Source organism: Lithobates pipiens, unplaced genomic scaffold (assembly GCF_037356315.1).
Source record: "Lithobates pipiens isolate NorthernLeopardFrog02 unplaced genomic scaffold, aLitPip1_a1.2 Scaffold_18, whole genome shotgun sequence".
Taxonomy (NCBI): Eukaryota; Metazoa; Chordata; class Amphibia; order Anura; family Ranidae; genus Lithobates; species Lithobates pipiens.
Window position 1 is genome coordinate 391,630,699 of NW_027507758.1, and position 14,868 is coordinate 391,645,566.

At 41.2% G+C, this 14,868-nt stretch overlaps 1 protein-coding gene across 28 annotated transcripts in view; it reads right to left on the minus strand.

Annotated features, from left to right (window-relative positions):
• The window catches only part of DST (dystonin), a 736,344-nt gene that overhangs the window by 184,415 nt on the left and 537,061 nt on the right, over positions 1-14,868 (minus strand). For all 28 annotated transcript variants that reach the window (XM_077487838.1, XM_077487826.1, XM_077487828.1 and 25 more), the window contains 3 exons: positions 14,330-14,529; positions 5,512-6,007; positions 332-1,800 (listed from right to left, as the gene is read on the minus strand). In XM_077487838.1, coding sequence (XP_077343964.1) covers positions 332-1,800; positions 5,512-6,007; positions 14,330-14,529 — 2,165 coding nt within the window. The remainder of the gene's footprint in view (positions 1-331; positions 1,801-5,511; positions 6,008-14,329; positions 14,530-14,868) is intronic.

Sequence of the window (14,868 nt, forward strand, 5' to 3'; positions counted from 1 at the left end):
AGATGGATTAAAACATCTATTGCTTTTTCGTTTCCGCCCCCACCCCCCCAATTGTAGCTATGGGACAAGGAAGTGAGGGTAAACCTTCCCAATGGGACACAGATGGCAAACAATTACGACAATTACAACCCTACCTTACTTTATCTAAAATTTAAAAAAAAACTTTTTGCCTAGATTTCTATTTTAATTTCAGTCTTATTATGTCTCCCTGAAGCACAGCAGAATCAAGACAAATGATTATTTGATCCTATTCTGTTACCCTACAAAATGTAATTTACTATACGTATGGCACATACATGATATCATGTATAACCAGCTTTCGCTGACTTACCGTAAAAATGGATAGCTGTTGATTGATGACATCAGTTTCCATTCCAACAGGACCTTGCGATTCTTCATGCTCTTTTGCTTTGCTGAGCTCATCAGCAAATTCTTTTAACGTATTGTAAAAGTCTTTCATTCTGGTAACAGTACCATCAATGTTTTCTTCTCTGAATTTTGCTCGATCCTGTAATTTGCTGCATTGTTTTCTCAAGGCTTCTAGGTCCCTTTTAATACCAACAAGATCAGGAGATGTTTCAGAAGTCAACATCATCTTGCAGGTCTTGTTAGCATTGTCATTAGTTGTTATAAGATCTCCTAACTTCTGCATGAATCTGCTAATGTCCTTTTTCTGGGCCTGAAGCGTATTCATATCCCTTGCAATTGGCATCATACTGTCAAGCTCATCATCTAGCTCTGCAAACTGAGAAAACATCTCTCTGATACTGTTTTGGAAATGACCGATTCCTTGTAACTTGGTTTCTAAGAAGGAACATTTTTGTTCTATTTGTTGGCTGATAGTGTTGTGTTTTTGCTGAAGGGATTCAGCTTGAAGGAGAAGATCGGACACACCATCTGCATCTGAGGCATCTACCACAATCTCTTGGGCCAATTTTACAGACCGCTGTATTTGAGGCTGCAGACTTTGAAGGGCTTTTTGTTGGGTTTGCATTATTGTTAGATGCTTGTTACTACATGCTTGGGTCCCGAGAGAGTCATGTACTTCTATATGCTCCTGAGCCACAGCCAGTTGCTTTTCAGCTTCTTTAACAGATTCTTGGAAGTCTTTGAGATGCAGTGCCATCTTCTCAAGTGAGTCTCTTTTATTATGTAAACCATCAATAAGCGATTCCACCTTGTCATTCAGAATGGCCCTCTCTTCTGTAATTGGGTCTTTATCTGTCTCACAGGAGTTTAATAAACAATCTGCTGCACTGTTTAACATCTCTACTATTCCACGCTGTTTGTCAACACTCTTTTGTAGAGCTTTTACTTCTCCAATTGAATTTTCTATCACTGTTGGGTCTGTGGAAACTTTAACTGAAAATATTTTGTTTTGATACTCTTCAATCCAAGGCTCTATGTTATCCACCATGTCTCTGTATTTCACGGCTTTTTGTTGACACTCTATCAAATTGTTCTCCCGTTCCGATACTTTCTTATTAATGTCTTCCCAGCTAGATTTAAGCATAGAGAGCTGAGACTGAAGTTTTGCCTTCTCTTTCCCTTCAGTTTTTTGTAAAAGGTTCTCACCCTCTGTTATAATCTTTTCATAGGCACCATGTTGGGCATTCAATTTACTGTGTGCTTGTTTTGTCTCTGTGATTAATGACTCTAAAACCTCAAGCTTGGCTGAGATAGGTGCTGCTTCATTTTGCATTTTTTTCTGACTCTCCATCCAAGCCTGGAAATCTTCAGACATCTGATGGAATTTTTGAGAGCTAGCAAATGCAGATTGTAGCTGCTCAACTTGAAAACCTATGGGTTTAATGCATACAGTTAATTGAGACAAAAGTAAAAAAAATAACTACATATGCACTACATACATGGAAATAGGTGATGCATCGGTGCATCTTTTAAATGTATTTCTTAGATGTTCAGTGTCTTTTTAAGCATTTTAAATTGGCAAATAAAGGTGTGATAGGTGCAGCTGTATGGCATTGTGGCCTGTCCAGTTACTTAATTTGACAGCCCACATAAAATGCACTGGTCAATCACAATTCTAACTACAATGCTGTCAATATATAGCTATGGATAATTTTTATTTATTGAACCATAAGGTGAAATATTAGGGAAGAAGCAATGGAGGTAGGTATTCCAATATACAATATATCCACTTGTCCACCGTGCACTGTACATTTACTATATTTACAGTGGATATAAAAAGTCTAAACACCCCTATTAAAATGTCAGGTTTCTGTGATGTAAAAAAATGAGACAAAGGTAAATAATTTCAGAACTTTTTTCCACATTTAATGTGACCTATAAACTGTACAATTCAATAAAAAAAAAAAAAAAACTGAAATATTTTAGTGGGGGGAAAGTAAAACTAAAAAACTAAAATAATGTAGTTGCATAAGTGGGCACACCCCTTTATAACTGGGGATGTAGCTGTGTTCATATTTAAGCAATCACATTCAAACTCATGTTAAATAGGAGTCAGTACATGCCTGCCATCATTTAAAGTGCCTCTGATTAACCCCAAATAAAGTTCAGCTATTCTGGTAGGTCTTTCCTGACATTTTTTTAGTTGCATCCTAAAGCAAAAGCCATGGTCCACAGAGAGCTTCCAAAGCTTTAGAGGGCTCTCATTGTTAAAAGGTATCAGTCAGGAGAAGGTTACAAAAATGTTTCCAAGGTATTAGATATACCATGGAACACAGTGAAGACAGTCATCATCAAGTGGAGAAAATATGGTACAATGGTGACATTTCCATGAACTGGACATTTCTCCAAAACGTATGAAAAGATGAGAAGAAAACTGGTCAGGGAGGCTGCCAAGAGGCCAGTAGCAACATTGAAGAAGCTGCAGGAATATCTGGCAAGTACTGGCTGTATGGTACATGTGACAACAATCTCCCATATTCTTCATATGTTTGGGCTATGGGGTAGAGTGGCAAGAGGGAAGTTTTTTCTTACCAAGAAAAAAAATAAGGTCAGCTAAATTTTGCAAAAACACGTCTGAAGTCTCCCAAAAAGCAAGTGGGAAAAATGTGCTATGGTCTAAGGTTGAACTTTTTGGCCATAATTCCAAAAGATATGTTTTGCACAAAAACAACAATGCACATCACTAAAAGAACTGCATACCCACAGTGAAGCATGGTGGTGGCAGCATCAAGCTTTGGGGCTGTTTTTCTTCAGCTGGAACAGGGTCCTTATTCAAGGTAGAGGGAATTATGAACAGTTCCAAATACCAGTCAATATTAAGACAAAACCTTCAGCCTTCTGCTAGAAAGCTGAACATGAAGAGGAACTTCATCTTTCAGCATGACACAGACCAAAAGCATGCATCTAAATCAACAAAGGAATGGCTTCACAAAGATTAAAGTTTTGGAATGGCCTAACCAGAGCCCAGACCTGAATCCAATTGAAAATCTGTGGGGTAATCTGAATAGGGCTGTGCACAGAAGATGCCCTTGCAATCTGACAGACTTGAAGTGTTTTTGCAAAGAAGAGTGGGCAAATATTTCCAAGTCAAGATGTGCCATGCTGATAGACTAATACCCAAAAGAGTGCTGTAATAAAATCAAAAGGTGTTTCAATAAAAGTATTAGTCCTCGTACACACGGCCGCCCTTTCCGACAACAAAATCCATCAAATTTTGCCCAAAACTGGTGTTGCATACACACGGTCGGACACAGTTGTCGGAAAATCAGATCGTTCGGAATGTGATGACGTTCGTTATGATGGGACTACGTTGAGGCTAGTAGCCAATAGTTTTGGTCTTGTAATTTGATCTGAGCATGCGTGGCACTTTGTCCTATCGGAAATTCTCTACAAACGATTGGAAAAAGTCTGATCGGATTTTGTTGTCGGAAAATTTGAGATCCTGCTCTCAAACTTTTTCCATCAGAATTTCCAACGGCAAAAGTCTGATAGAGCCCACACACGATCGGATTTTCCGACAACATGATCCGATCTGACGTTTTCAGTCGGAAAATCCGACCGTGTGTGCGGGCATTAATTTAAGGGTGTGCACACTTATGCAACCATATTATTTAATTTTTTTATTTTTAGTTCATTCCACCTAAAAAAATTTGGTTTGTTGTTCAACTGAGTTGTACAGTTTATAGGTCACATTAAAGGTGGAAAAAGTTCTGAAATTATTTATCTTTGTCTCATTTTTTTTACATCACAGAAGCCTGACATTTTAACAGCGGTGTGTAGACTTTTTATATCCACTGTATATATACCTGTATGTGATTTTGCATTTCCGGGAAGAAGGCACGCACACGCCCTGCTGTACTGTGATTCATCACAGCAAATGCTGATCACCGGGTCCCAGCCAGTGATTGAATACTGGCACCCGGCGATCGACTCTGTGCTGTCCGGGACACAGCTCTGTGAGTGTAAACACTGTGTTCAGTGACAAGGATCTAGTTGTTTTTTTTTCATTATCTGATCAGCAACTAGATCCCTGGTAAAAGCAGCACACAGCACATATGTAAACACTTGTTTACTTGTACATATTCAACTGCTTGATTTCCCCAGATGTTAACCCCTTCCTGCCCAATATCATTACTACAGTGACAGCGCAAATTATTAGCACTGATCACTGTAATACTGTCACTGGTGATGTCAGCGATAGTTTACACAAAATGCCAGTGTCCGATTTTTATTTATTTTTTATGAGATATGTTTATAGCTGAAAGTAAAAAATATTGTTGTTTTTCCAAAATTGGCAGTCTTTTTTAATTTCTTATTCTTTTTTTTCTTCTTTCTTTTCTTATATAATAATTAAAAAAAAAACCCAGAGGTGATCAAATACCACCAAAAATTCTGTTTGTGTGAAAAAATTATATAAATTTAGTTTGGGTACAGTGATGCATGACTGTGCAATTGTCAGTTACAGTAGCACAATGCCTCATAGCAAAAAATGGCCTGGTCATGAAGGCGGTAAATATATAGCCATATAGTAAATAGTGAGTATGTTTTCATATGGCTGTATTTAACACTAATATTACTACTAGTTTAGTTCTTTAGATGACTGAGACACAATAGCGGGGGGGTGGGGGGGGGGCTGGTTGAACAATAAATAGCAGGGTAACTAAGGGAATGTGTGATGATCTAACCGTATTTCTAAATCATGCACCGTGTAATACTTGCATTCTTAAATCTAGCTGAGTGTTGATGTCTGAAATATGAGCTTACTCCTGATTTTATCAGACTCTTACTGTTCATGGCAATTAAGCTGTGGAATGTTTTATTATGAACCAAGATACTTTAGCGATTGTGTGTGTTTTTTGGAACTATTTCTGATGTTTTTAAAAATGACCATACAATAGGGACCTGAAAAGTAATCTTTTCTTCCAAACGAATGGAATGTGCTCACTTTATTGACTCGTCAGCACTGTTTGTGTTAGTATTTAAGGCATTATTTTCAGAGATCTATTTTAATCACTGAAGTCACATCAGCATGTTGGCATTTAAAAAATCTGTGTAAAGATTATTTTTTGGCCTGAAACCAACCTGCTTTTTCTTTTAAGTCCATGAAAGGCTTAACAATCGTGTCCATTTGCCTTTTCAGTTCTGCCTTCAAGTACTCCTCGGCCACCAGATGTGACAGGTCATCACAAAGGGCTTTGGCAAGGTCAATGTTGGCCATCTCTATGTTTATTTCTTCCTGTACCTGCTTTGCATTGTCCATCTTCTGTTTTACAGCATCAGGGTGAGAGCTTACTGTCATATTGCTGCTCAGTTTGTTATTCAAGGCACTTAGTTTCTCAGAAAGACCATTCAGAAGCCTTTGGTAGTGAGTGCTCTTCACAATAGCTTGGTCAATTCTGTCACATCTGTCATTCAATTGTCCGCTCAAGCTCTCCCATTTACACGCCACAGCTGCCAACTGCTCCTTTACTGCCTCATCACAAGGAGGAAGATCCCCTGGTCGGCTTAGGATTCTCTGCCCTGTGCTGTTAAGTTGTTCATACTGCTGTTTTCGTGCATCAAACTCTTTCAGGAGAATCTATCACAAAAAACAACAAAATAAAAGTATAATTAATGTAATTCACAGGTGCAGCAGTTCAGCCTAAAAAAACACAAAGGGGTTGATTTACTAAAACTAGAGAGTGCAATATCTGGTGCAGCTCTGCATAGAAAAGAATCAGCTTCCAGGTTTATTGTCAATGCTTAAGTTAGCAGCTGATTGGCTAGCATGCACAGCTGCACCATATTTGTCACTCTCCGGTTTTAGTAAATCAACGCCAAAAGACTGAGCAGCAATGATTATAAGTAAAAAGCAACACTAAAGAACCTACATCAATAGAGCTTTCACTGTTTTAATGTTTTTACATTTAAAAAAAGCCTACACTTTACAACCGACAATGTACATTCTGTACAACGAAGCTTTAATCTGAACCCCCAGACAGCTTGATAAAAGCACTGAACCACCAGAGGGAGGCAGTCACTCTCGATTTATATGGATGGGATTAATAAATACATGTTGGTTTACAATATTATAAATGTAAATCCATGTTTAGACAACTGGCACATAAGTGCTATAAGGTTTATTGCTGGCATCTTTACTGGTGAGCTGAAATGCTGAAGTAGTGCAGAATGTTTGTTTTGCAAAAGTGAATGTCCACTTGGCATAATAAACAAGACAAAGCATCCCCATGAGTAAGCTCTGGTGGGTGGAGTGAAACACATTTGGGGCGTGGCCTGGCAGGGGTCCAGGTTGAGACTGCCATTCACTATTAGACTGGATTCACAACTATGTAGTTTTAGCGCTTTTTGCAGATTTGCACTACAGAACTTATTCCATAGGAAACCATTATAAATGGACTGTAGTGCAAATCTGCCAAATGCAAAAAGCACTAAAACATCATAGGTGTGAATCCAGCCTTATAAGCGGGTCTAGACTTGATGTGCGGCTCCCGGGACACCTATGCCTAATTTCCACTGAGCGGATCGGTTTGTGTTGGTTTGTTACGGTACGCTATTTTGAGTGTTTCCATTATGAAAGCGGCCCATACAACCGAACCAAACCACACCATTCATGGTCCTGCTTCAGATGTGGGGCCATAGAAAATGGTACGGTACGGTTAGGGCGGAGCTACTGGCATAACACAATACATTCCTCTGATTAGCGGACAGAAAAAGCGTCAATGCTCACATCAAAGGTATTTTTCCTAAAACCCGTATAGCCCCTGGTGGTCCGACTTGCAGTAGAAACACTCACCTGAATAGGCCAGACCATCCTAACCCTTCCAAACTGTACTCACCCGAGCCGTTCCACTCAGTGGAAATGAGGCACTAGTCACTCTCTACCAAGGCAAAGCTATGCTAACTGAAAACCTAATCAAGAGCAAAGTTAGCTCAAAAAAGCATGTTTTTTTTAATTACCCGTGGCTGGATGATTGAGAAAAACACAGATTCACTAAGTTTATTCACTAAGCTATTTGAACATTTGCTTTGCTAAGTGAACAGTCTCTACTCCTTTAGTAAATCAATCTAAAAAAGTTTACTCTTATGCCTGGTACACATGGGAGTTTTTTTTTTTTTTTGTTCAACCCAGCAGGCTGAATGAATACAAACTGCAATCTCCCCACTATTGTATTCTGATAGGTGGACTGCCCCCCTACCAGCACACAGTGTTCAATGGCTACCAACACTGATCGGATGCTGGTTTTTCAGCATGCCCAGTCCATAAAAGGCAGGCTGCCCTACACACGGGCCGAATGTTGGCTGGTTTCTGTTGAACTGGCCGATACCTGCTGATATTTGGTCTATGTGTACCAGGATTAAGATACGATGATAACTAATCCCAGATGCATTTTTACATCCATTTCTGTAATTGAAATCCATTGAGTCATTGTACTTGTGGCCAGTGTGGATGAACCAGTGAAAGGAATATGTGTTGAATGTCTAGTTTTTGTACTAGATCACAAGTGGCATGCAATTGCAGAGGATGAACTCATGTGAAACACATTTGCTAATTTATAGGCATACATCTGGGGGGTATATGAATGCATAGAACATTGTCATGCTGCAGATGAAACACATTTCTATAGCATGACAGCCTAGACAGAAAAAGCTAAATTAAAAAATGGTGTGATCACAGGGGTGACTGACAATCACAGAACAATATAGACTATGTGTAGCGAGATCATACGAAAGCTGGTATGGAGACATGAATCACTATTGAATCATCCCACAGGAAATACAGGAGGGTATTTAGTTTAATGGAATAATGTGATTATGGCCAAAGTGTCAAGCAACAGACAAAATCATTACTCATTCATTTTAGTGGTTTGTGTAATTTAGTACCATATTGTACTATTGTCATGCACATTGGAAATGTTTTCTCTTATATAGTAATACCAATTTTACGGTCTGCCAATATAAGGTACAAGGGACAAATCAAATTATAAAAAGTACACATAGCAGTGGGCACAGAAAATGTTAAACTTTAAGTGGACACACACAAATATGTGCAAAATGTGATAGCCTCGTTTAATATGTAGCAGAAGGACATGTGTCCTACCGCTAAAATGTCTTTCTGAGTTAGGGTTTTGAATTGAATTATGCATATTTTTATGTAAGTTTCCTCCCCATAAAAAAATATTTACCAAGGTTAGGTGTTTTACAACATGCTTTTTAAAGTGATCAATAAATATATCTTTATAAATATATCTACAGACCAAACATTGTATAATACTGTATTTTCAACCAAATATATCTGTCTTCTGAGACATGGTACTAAGAAAAAAAAAGTTATGAAGCTACAATTGCTGACCTCTTATTTTTAAAATGCTAGTTGACTGGCTGTCATATGATTTAGCTTTAATACTTTATGAATCACTGGCCAGAAATAAGCAGATCAGGAGAATTGGCTTTACTTGGACTTCACATTCTGCATGTTTTTTTTCCAGTGATTCGGGAAGTAATGATATCAGAAGCAGCCTGGCAAGTAACACCTTCAAAGGAGGTAAAAAATGGCAGCTCCCTTTTTCTCTTATTACAGTTTTCATTTAAAGGGAACCTCTTAGGACACAAAATATAGTATTTATTTATTTCAGGTATTTATATAGCACTGTCAATTTAAGCAGCGCATGTACATTCACATCAGTCCCTGCCCTCAAGGAGCTTACAATCTAATTTCCCTAGCTCACACTCATACATACACATACTAGGGCCATTTTAGACAGGATCCAATTAACCTACAGTAGGTGCCAGCGATATTGCGGCAAAATTGACACCCTGAGAGCCCCGTCGCGGGAGCCAGCGCTGAGCCGGCTCGCATTGGGAAAGGAAAAATGTTTCTTTTCCTTTCCCGATAAGCGACAAGCATCGCTGACATTAAGGCCGGGTTCACACTGGTGCAGGGATCCGAATTGGATTCCCACCAATAGCAGGCACTGTATTTGGTATGAATCTTACGGGAGAACTCCCCGCCAAATTTTAAATAAAAAAACAGCATTGGTTCCCCCTGCGGAAGCATACCAGGCCTTTAGGTCTGGTAGGGATTTTAAGGGGAAGCCCCTAAGCCGAAAAAAACGGCATGGGGGTTCCCCCAAAATCCATACCAGACCCCTATCCGAGCACGCAGGCGGGCCGATCAGGAAAGAGGTTTGGAACGAGTGAGCCCCCCCTCCTGAGCCGTACCAGGCTGCGCGTGCCCTCAACATGGGGGGGTGGGTGCTTTGGGGGAAGGGGGGTGCCCTGCAGCCCCCCCACCCCAAAGCACCTTGTCCCCATGTTGATGAGGACAAGGGCCTCTTCCCGACAACCCTGGCCGTTGGTTGTCGGGGTCTGCTGGTGGGGGGCTTATGGGAATCCGGGAGCCCTCTTTAATAAGGGGGCCCCCAGATACCGGCCCCCCACCCTATGTGAATGAGTATGGGGTAGCATGTACCCCTACCCATTCACCTGGTGAAAAAAGTGTAAATAAAAAACACAACACAAGTTTTTAAAATACTTTATTAGACAGCTCCGGGGGTCTTCTTCTGTCTTGCGGGGTCTTCTCGTCGGACTCCTCCGCTATCTTCTGCTAGCTCTTTTACTAGTGGAGGAGCCCAGCTTTCTTCTTCGTCATTGCCGCCGCCGTCCGGGGGTCTTCTTCCAACTTCGGGGGTCATGTCCCCCTCTCTTCGGTTCTTCTTACCGGGCCTCCGCTATCTTCTTATAGCTCTTTTGCTAGAGGTGGCCCGGTCTTCTGTCGCCAACTTTTCTCTTATTCCGACTTCGGGAGTCTTGTCCCCCTTTTCAGTTCTTCTTGCCGGGCCTCCGCTTTCTTCTTCCAGCTCCCCCCCATGTTGAGGGCACATGCGGCCTGGTACGGCTCAGGAGGGGGCGCTCGCTCGTCCCCACCCCTATCCTGACCGGCCAGCCTGCGTGCTCGGATAGGGGTCTGGTATGAATTTTGGGGGGGACCCCCACGCCATTTTTTTCGGCATAGGGGCTTCCCCTTAAAATCACTACCAGACCTAATGGCCTGGTATGCCCCTGAAGGCATGCAGGTCTCATTAGTGAGGTGACATTGTCGCTGATCTCTCTCGCTCGCTACTATAGGAAAATTACATTTTCCTATCGCAGCCAGCGTGAGAACCAGCGACGGGATCGCGCTGGTTGGAGAAGCCTGTCGCCAGGAACCAGCGCGACAGGATCATGCTGGAAACACAATATCGGCGGCACCTACTGTACCAGCATGTCTTTGGAGGGTGGGAGGAAACCCACGCAGGCACAGGGAGAACATGCAAACTTCAGGCAGGTAGTGTAGTGGTAACTAGGGATGAGCCATATGTTCGAATCGAACATAAGTGCGCCTCCCCCCCCCCCCCCCGAACCGTACCAGGCAGCATGCCCTCAACATCGGAAGGATGCTTTGGGGTCCCCCACGCATTTTTTTTAAATTTTTGATTTGGGGTTCCCCTTAATATTCATACCAGACCCAAAGGGCCTGCTAATGGACGGGGAGGACAGGACCCATGCCGTTTTTTTCAATGAATTTTATCTATATTGTTGAGACCCAACAATTCATTACAGCTGCAATCAGTTTTAAATTACTTTTTTCCTTTAGAAATGTCATTTTGCTGCGGTATTGTTCTAAACACAGGAAAAATGTGCCACTTTACAGGCATACTATAGACACCCCCCAGCACGATATTTAACCCGCTTGCAGACCACCTCACGACGATATACGTCGGCAGAAGGACTTGTACAGGCTGAATCACGTAGCTGTACATTGCCCTTTTTTTTTTTCTGTAACGAAAACAGAAAATCTATATGTACGTTGCCCTTTAAGAGGCGGCCAGCGGGCCGCAGGTCCTGCAGACTCGATCGCCGCAGGGATACCTGCGATCGCCTCATGGGGAGGAAGAACAGGGAGATGCTAATGTAAACAACCATCTCCCCATTCTGGCTAGTGACAGTGTCACTGATCTCTGCTCCCTGTGATCGGAGCAGAGATCAGTGACATGTAACACACAGCCACACCCCCCACAGTTAGAAACACGCCCCAGGACACACTTAACGCCCACACTGCCACCTAGTGGTTAACCCCTTCACTGCCAGTGTCATTTACGCAGGAGTCAGTGCATTTGTATAGCACTGATTGCTGTATAAAATTACAATGGTCCCAAAAATGTGTCAAAAATGTCCGATGTGTCCGCCATAATGTCACAGTCATGATAAAAATCGCTGATCGCCGCCATTTAAAAATTTTTTAATAAAAATGCCATAAAACTATCCCCTATTTTGTAAACACAATAACTTTTGTGAAACCAATCAATAATCGCTTACTGCGATTTTTTTACCAAAAATATGTAGAAGAATACGTATTGGCCTAAACTGAGGAAAAACATTTTTTTTAATATATTTTTGGGGGATATTTATTATAGTAAAATGTAAAAAATAATGCGTTTTTTTTCAAAATTGACGCTCTTTTTTTGTTTATAGCGCAAAAAATAAAAACCGCAGGGGTGATCAAATACCACCAAAAGAAAGCTCTATTTGTGGGAAAAAAAAGGACGTCAATTTTGTTTGGGAGCCACGTTGCAGGACCGCGCAACGTTGTCAGTTAACCTCCCTGGCGGTATGATTAGTTCTGATTTTAGGTGCATGGAAATTTGGCGTTTTATATTGTAGTATAAATATCTCAGTACAGCGCAAAAACATAAAACTCTTTACAGTGAAATACTAAATGCATAAATAAAAGTCCATATAGTGAATGATACAATATACAGTGATCAAGAAAGATCAAAAAGAGTCCACTTGTGCAGTGTGTCTTTAATCAATATATCCAGTGACGATGTGATCCCTTCACCAATGAACTAGTTGGACTCTCACCTCATCGAATGGACCCCTGATAAATCAGATAGGTCAAACACACATGTTCCCATCAAGGGTGAAGTATAAGGCTACAGCAAACCAAACGGAAGCATTTCCAGATAGAATCTCCTCAATGTCATCAGGTCAGGATAATGTCATATATGAAAAAGAACAAGCAAATCTAGTGCTCTCCGTTTGATAACAATTTATTAAAACAGATGAATAAAAACAAATTTCCACTCACATTTCTAAGCACTGATCTCCAGTGCTGAGTGCAAAGCAGGAAATAACATGCATGGATCAGTGTGTCAGCTGGCGGATGACGTCACGACGCGAGTCACGTGGTCCGTACGCGTTGCGTCCCAGGGAAAGGGCGGGACTTCATCAGCGGTGACGGAATGACGTCGGACGGCCGCTTTATACTAACACACTAAATTTGAACCAATAAACAGCGGAGTTATGCGCAAGGCAAGTTTTATATTGTAGGCCTGCAATTCTTAGGAATAACTCTCTTAAATCTGTTCAAATCAGAGTCTAGCAGACATCCCGGGTATGATAAAATTTATAATATAATAAATAATGATAATAAAAATTATTCAATAATGTAATCAAATCCAAAAACACTGAAATTTGCTAATTTGCAGAATTGTCACTGTCATTAGATTTAGTATTTGATGACGAATTTCCCCACAAATCGCTATTGCTCAATTTTGCAAGTGATTCTAATTTATTATCACTGTTTTCTAGTTGGTCTAAAAATCACTTTGTCCATAGCAACCAAAAACTGTCCCTTTATGTCAAATCTCCAAATTCCAGGCAGGAAAAAAACTGTATTTCTAATATAAAAGTGCATGCAGGGCACTGGACAGACCACTAAGGACAAACGGGGTGTGTATTTTTTTTTATACAGTACTGTAATCTGTAAGAATACAGTACCGTATGTGTATTGTGTGTTTTTACTTTTTTGAATTTGGCGCCGATCTCTGCTCCCGTGCGTCGTAACGTTGCAGGGAACGGAGCTCGGCGGCACTCGGGCACTGTGTGAATCGAGCGGAGGACGGCTCGCTCACACAGCGGGGAGGACATCGCTGGATCCAGGGGACAAGGTAAGCAACCTCTCCCTGTATCCTCCCTGTATCCAGCAATGCGATCCCAAGTCTGGCTCGGGGTTACCGTTCGTGGTACTGAAATCCCAGCCCGAGCCAGACTCGGGATCACCGCTAGGGAGGTTAAAGTGATGCAGTTCCGAATCACAAAAAGTGCTCTGTTCGGGAAGGGGATAAATTCTTCCGGGACTGAAGTGGTTAAATAAATATTTAATTTTTACTGTTTCAGTTTAAGCATTATTGTTAAAATCACTGCTCCCAAAAAAACGGGCGTTTTTGACATTTTTGAATGATACATGTCCCCTGGGGCAGGATCCGGGTCCCCAAGTGCTGCGCATGTGTGAGCCACGTTCTCTTAGTGGCCACGCAATCTTCTGGGACCTGTGATGTGTCCCAGAAGATTGCATAGAGGGAGTGGGAGAGGAGGAGTCGTATTGGCAGCGATGCAACAAGCGCAGGAAGTGGGTGCTGGGTACCTGTCAATACTACCCAACTTCCCCCAACAACAAAAATTACATGCCAAATGTGGCATGTAAGGGGGTGAGGAGTGCTTGATGCGGAAATTCCACTTTTGGGTGGAATTACGCTTTAACTTTACATTTCAAGTACCTTGAAAATGTGCACTTGAAAAGTTTTGCATGTTGTCACATATATTTTATTTCTCTGCTTCCCTTAAAGGTAATGGAAAACAGAAAGCACACAGAGTCAAGCACACAGAGTCCAGGACTCCCTTGTCTTCAAATATGTGCCTGTTCTTAACACACAGACAGTTAAAGGAAGCTTTACATCTCCCTGCACCAAATAATGAGAAAAAACACATGCGGCATGTTCTTGGCAGAAAATGAAAGTAAGAGCTTGATAAATCTGTAAAAAAGCAATAATCAGATGTGTGCTGCAAATACTTGGCTTACCTGAACTTGTTGTTTCTGAGTTTTCAGCATATTCGGGTCTATTGAAAGTGGTCCAAGAACACTTGCCATGAGTTCTTTCTCTAAAAGCCATTGCTTTAATTGGGCCTCGGCTGTCTGGAACAGGGCCAGGTCATTTGACGATTCTTCCAAGATTTGCTGCCTTTCGGCTGTCATCTGGGTGATCTCTGTCCAGGAAGATTCTGCAGCACCAAACAAATTGAGAACTTTTACACACAGTGACAAAAGATCCTGACAGATAATTAAATGTCAAAACTCATCTCTAGATAACACCCACAAAGAAGACGTCTCCTTTAGGAAAAAGTAAAAAGACTCCAACTGGAGCGTCATGTGACCACAGATTTAGGGAAAAGGGTCTCTAATGTAGTAATTAAAGGGGTTGTTCATTATTTGAGACTGCTTAGGGTTCCTGAGCATGATTGGTTCCTCCTGCCTCAGGAAGAAGCTTCCAGAACATAGGGAGGGATATTCAAATGATCAGCTGAATATTTATCATACCCTGGCAAAAGAGCAAGAAGACA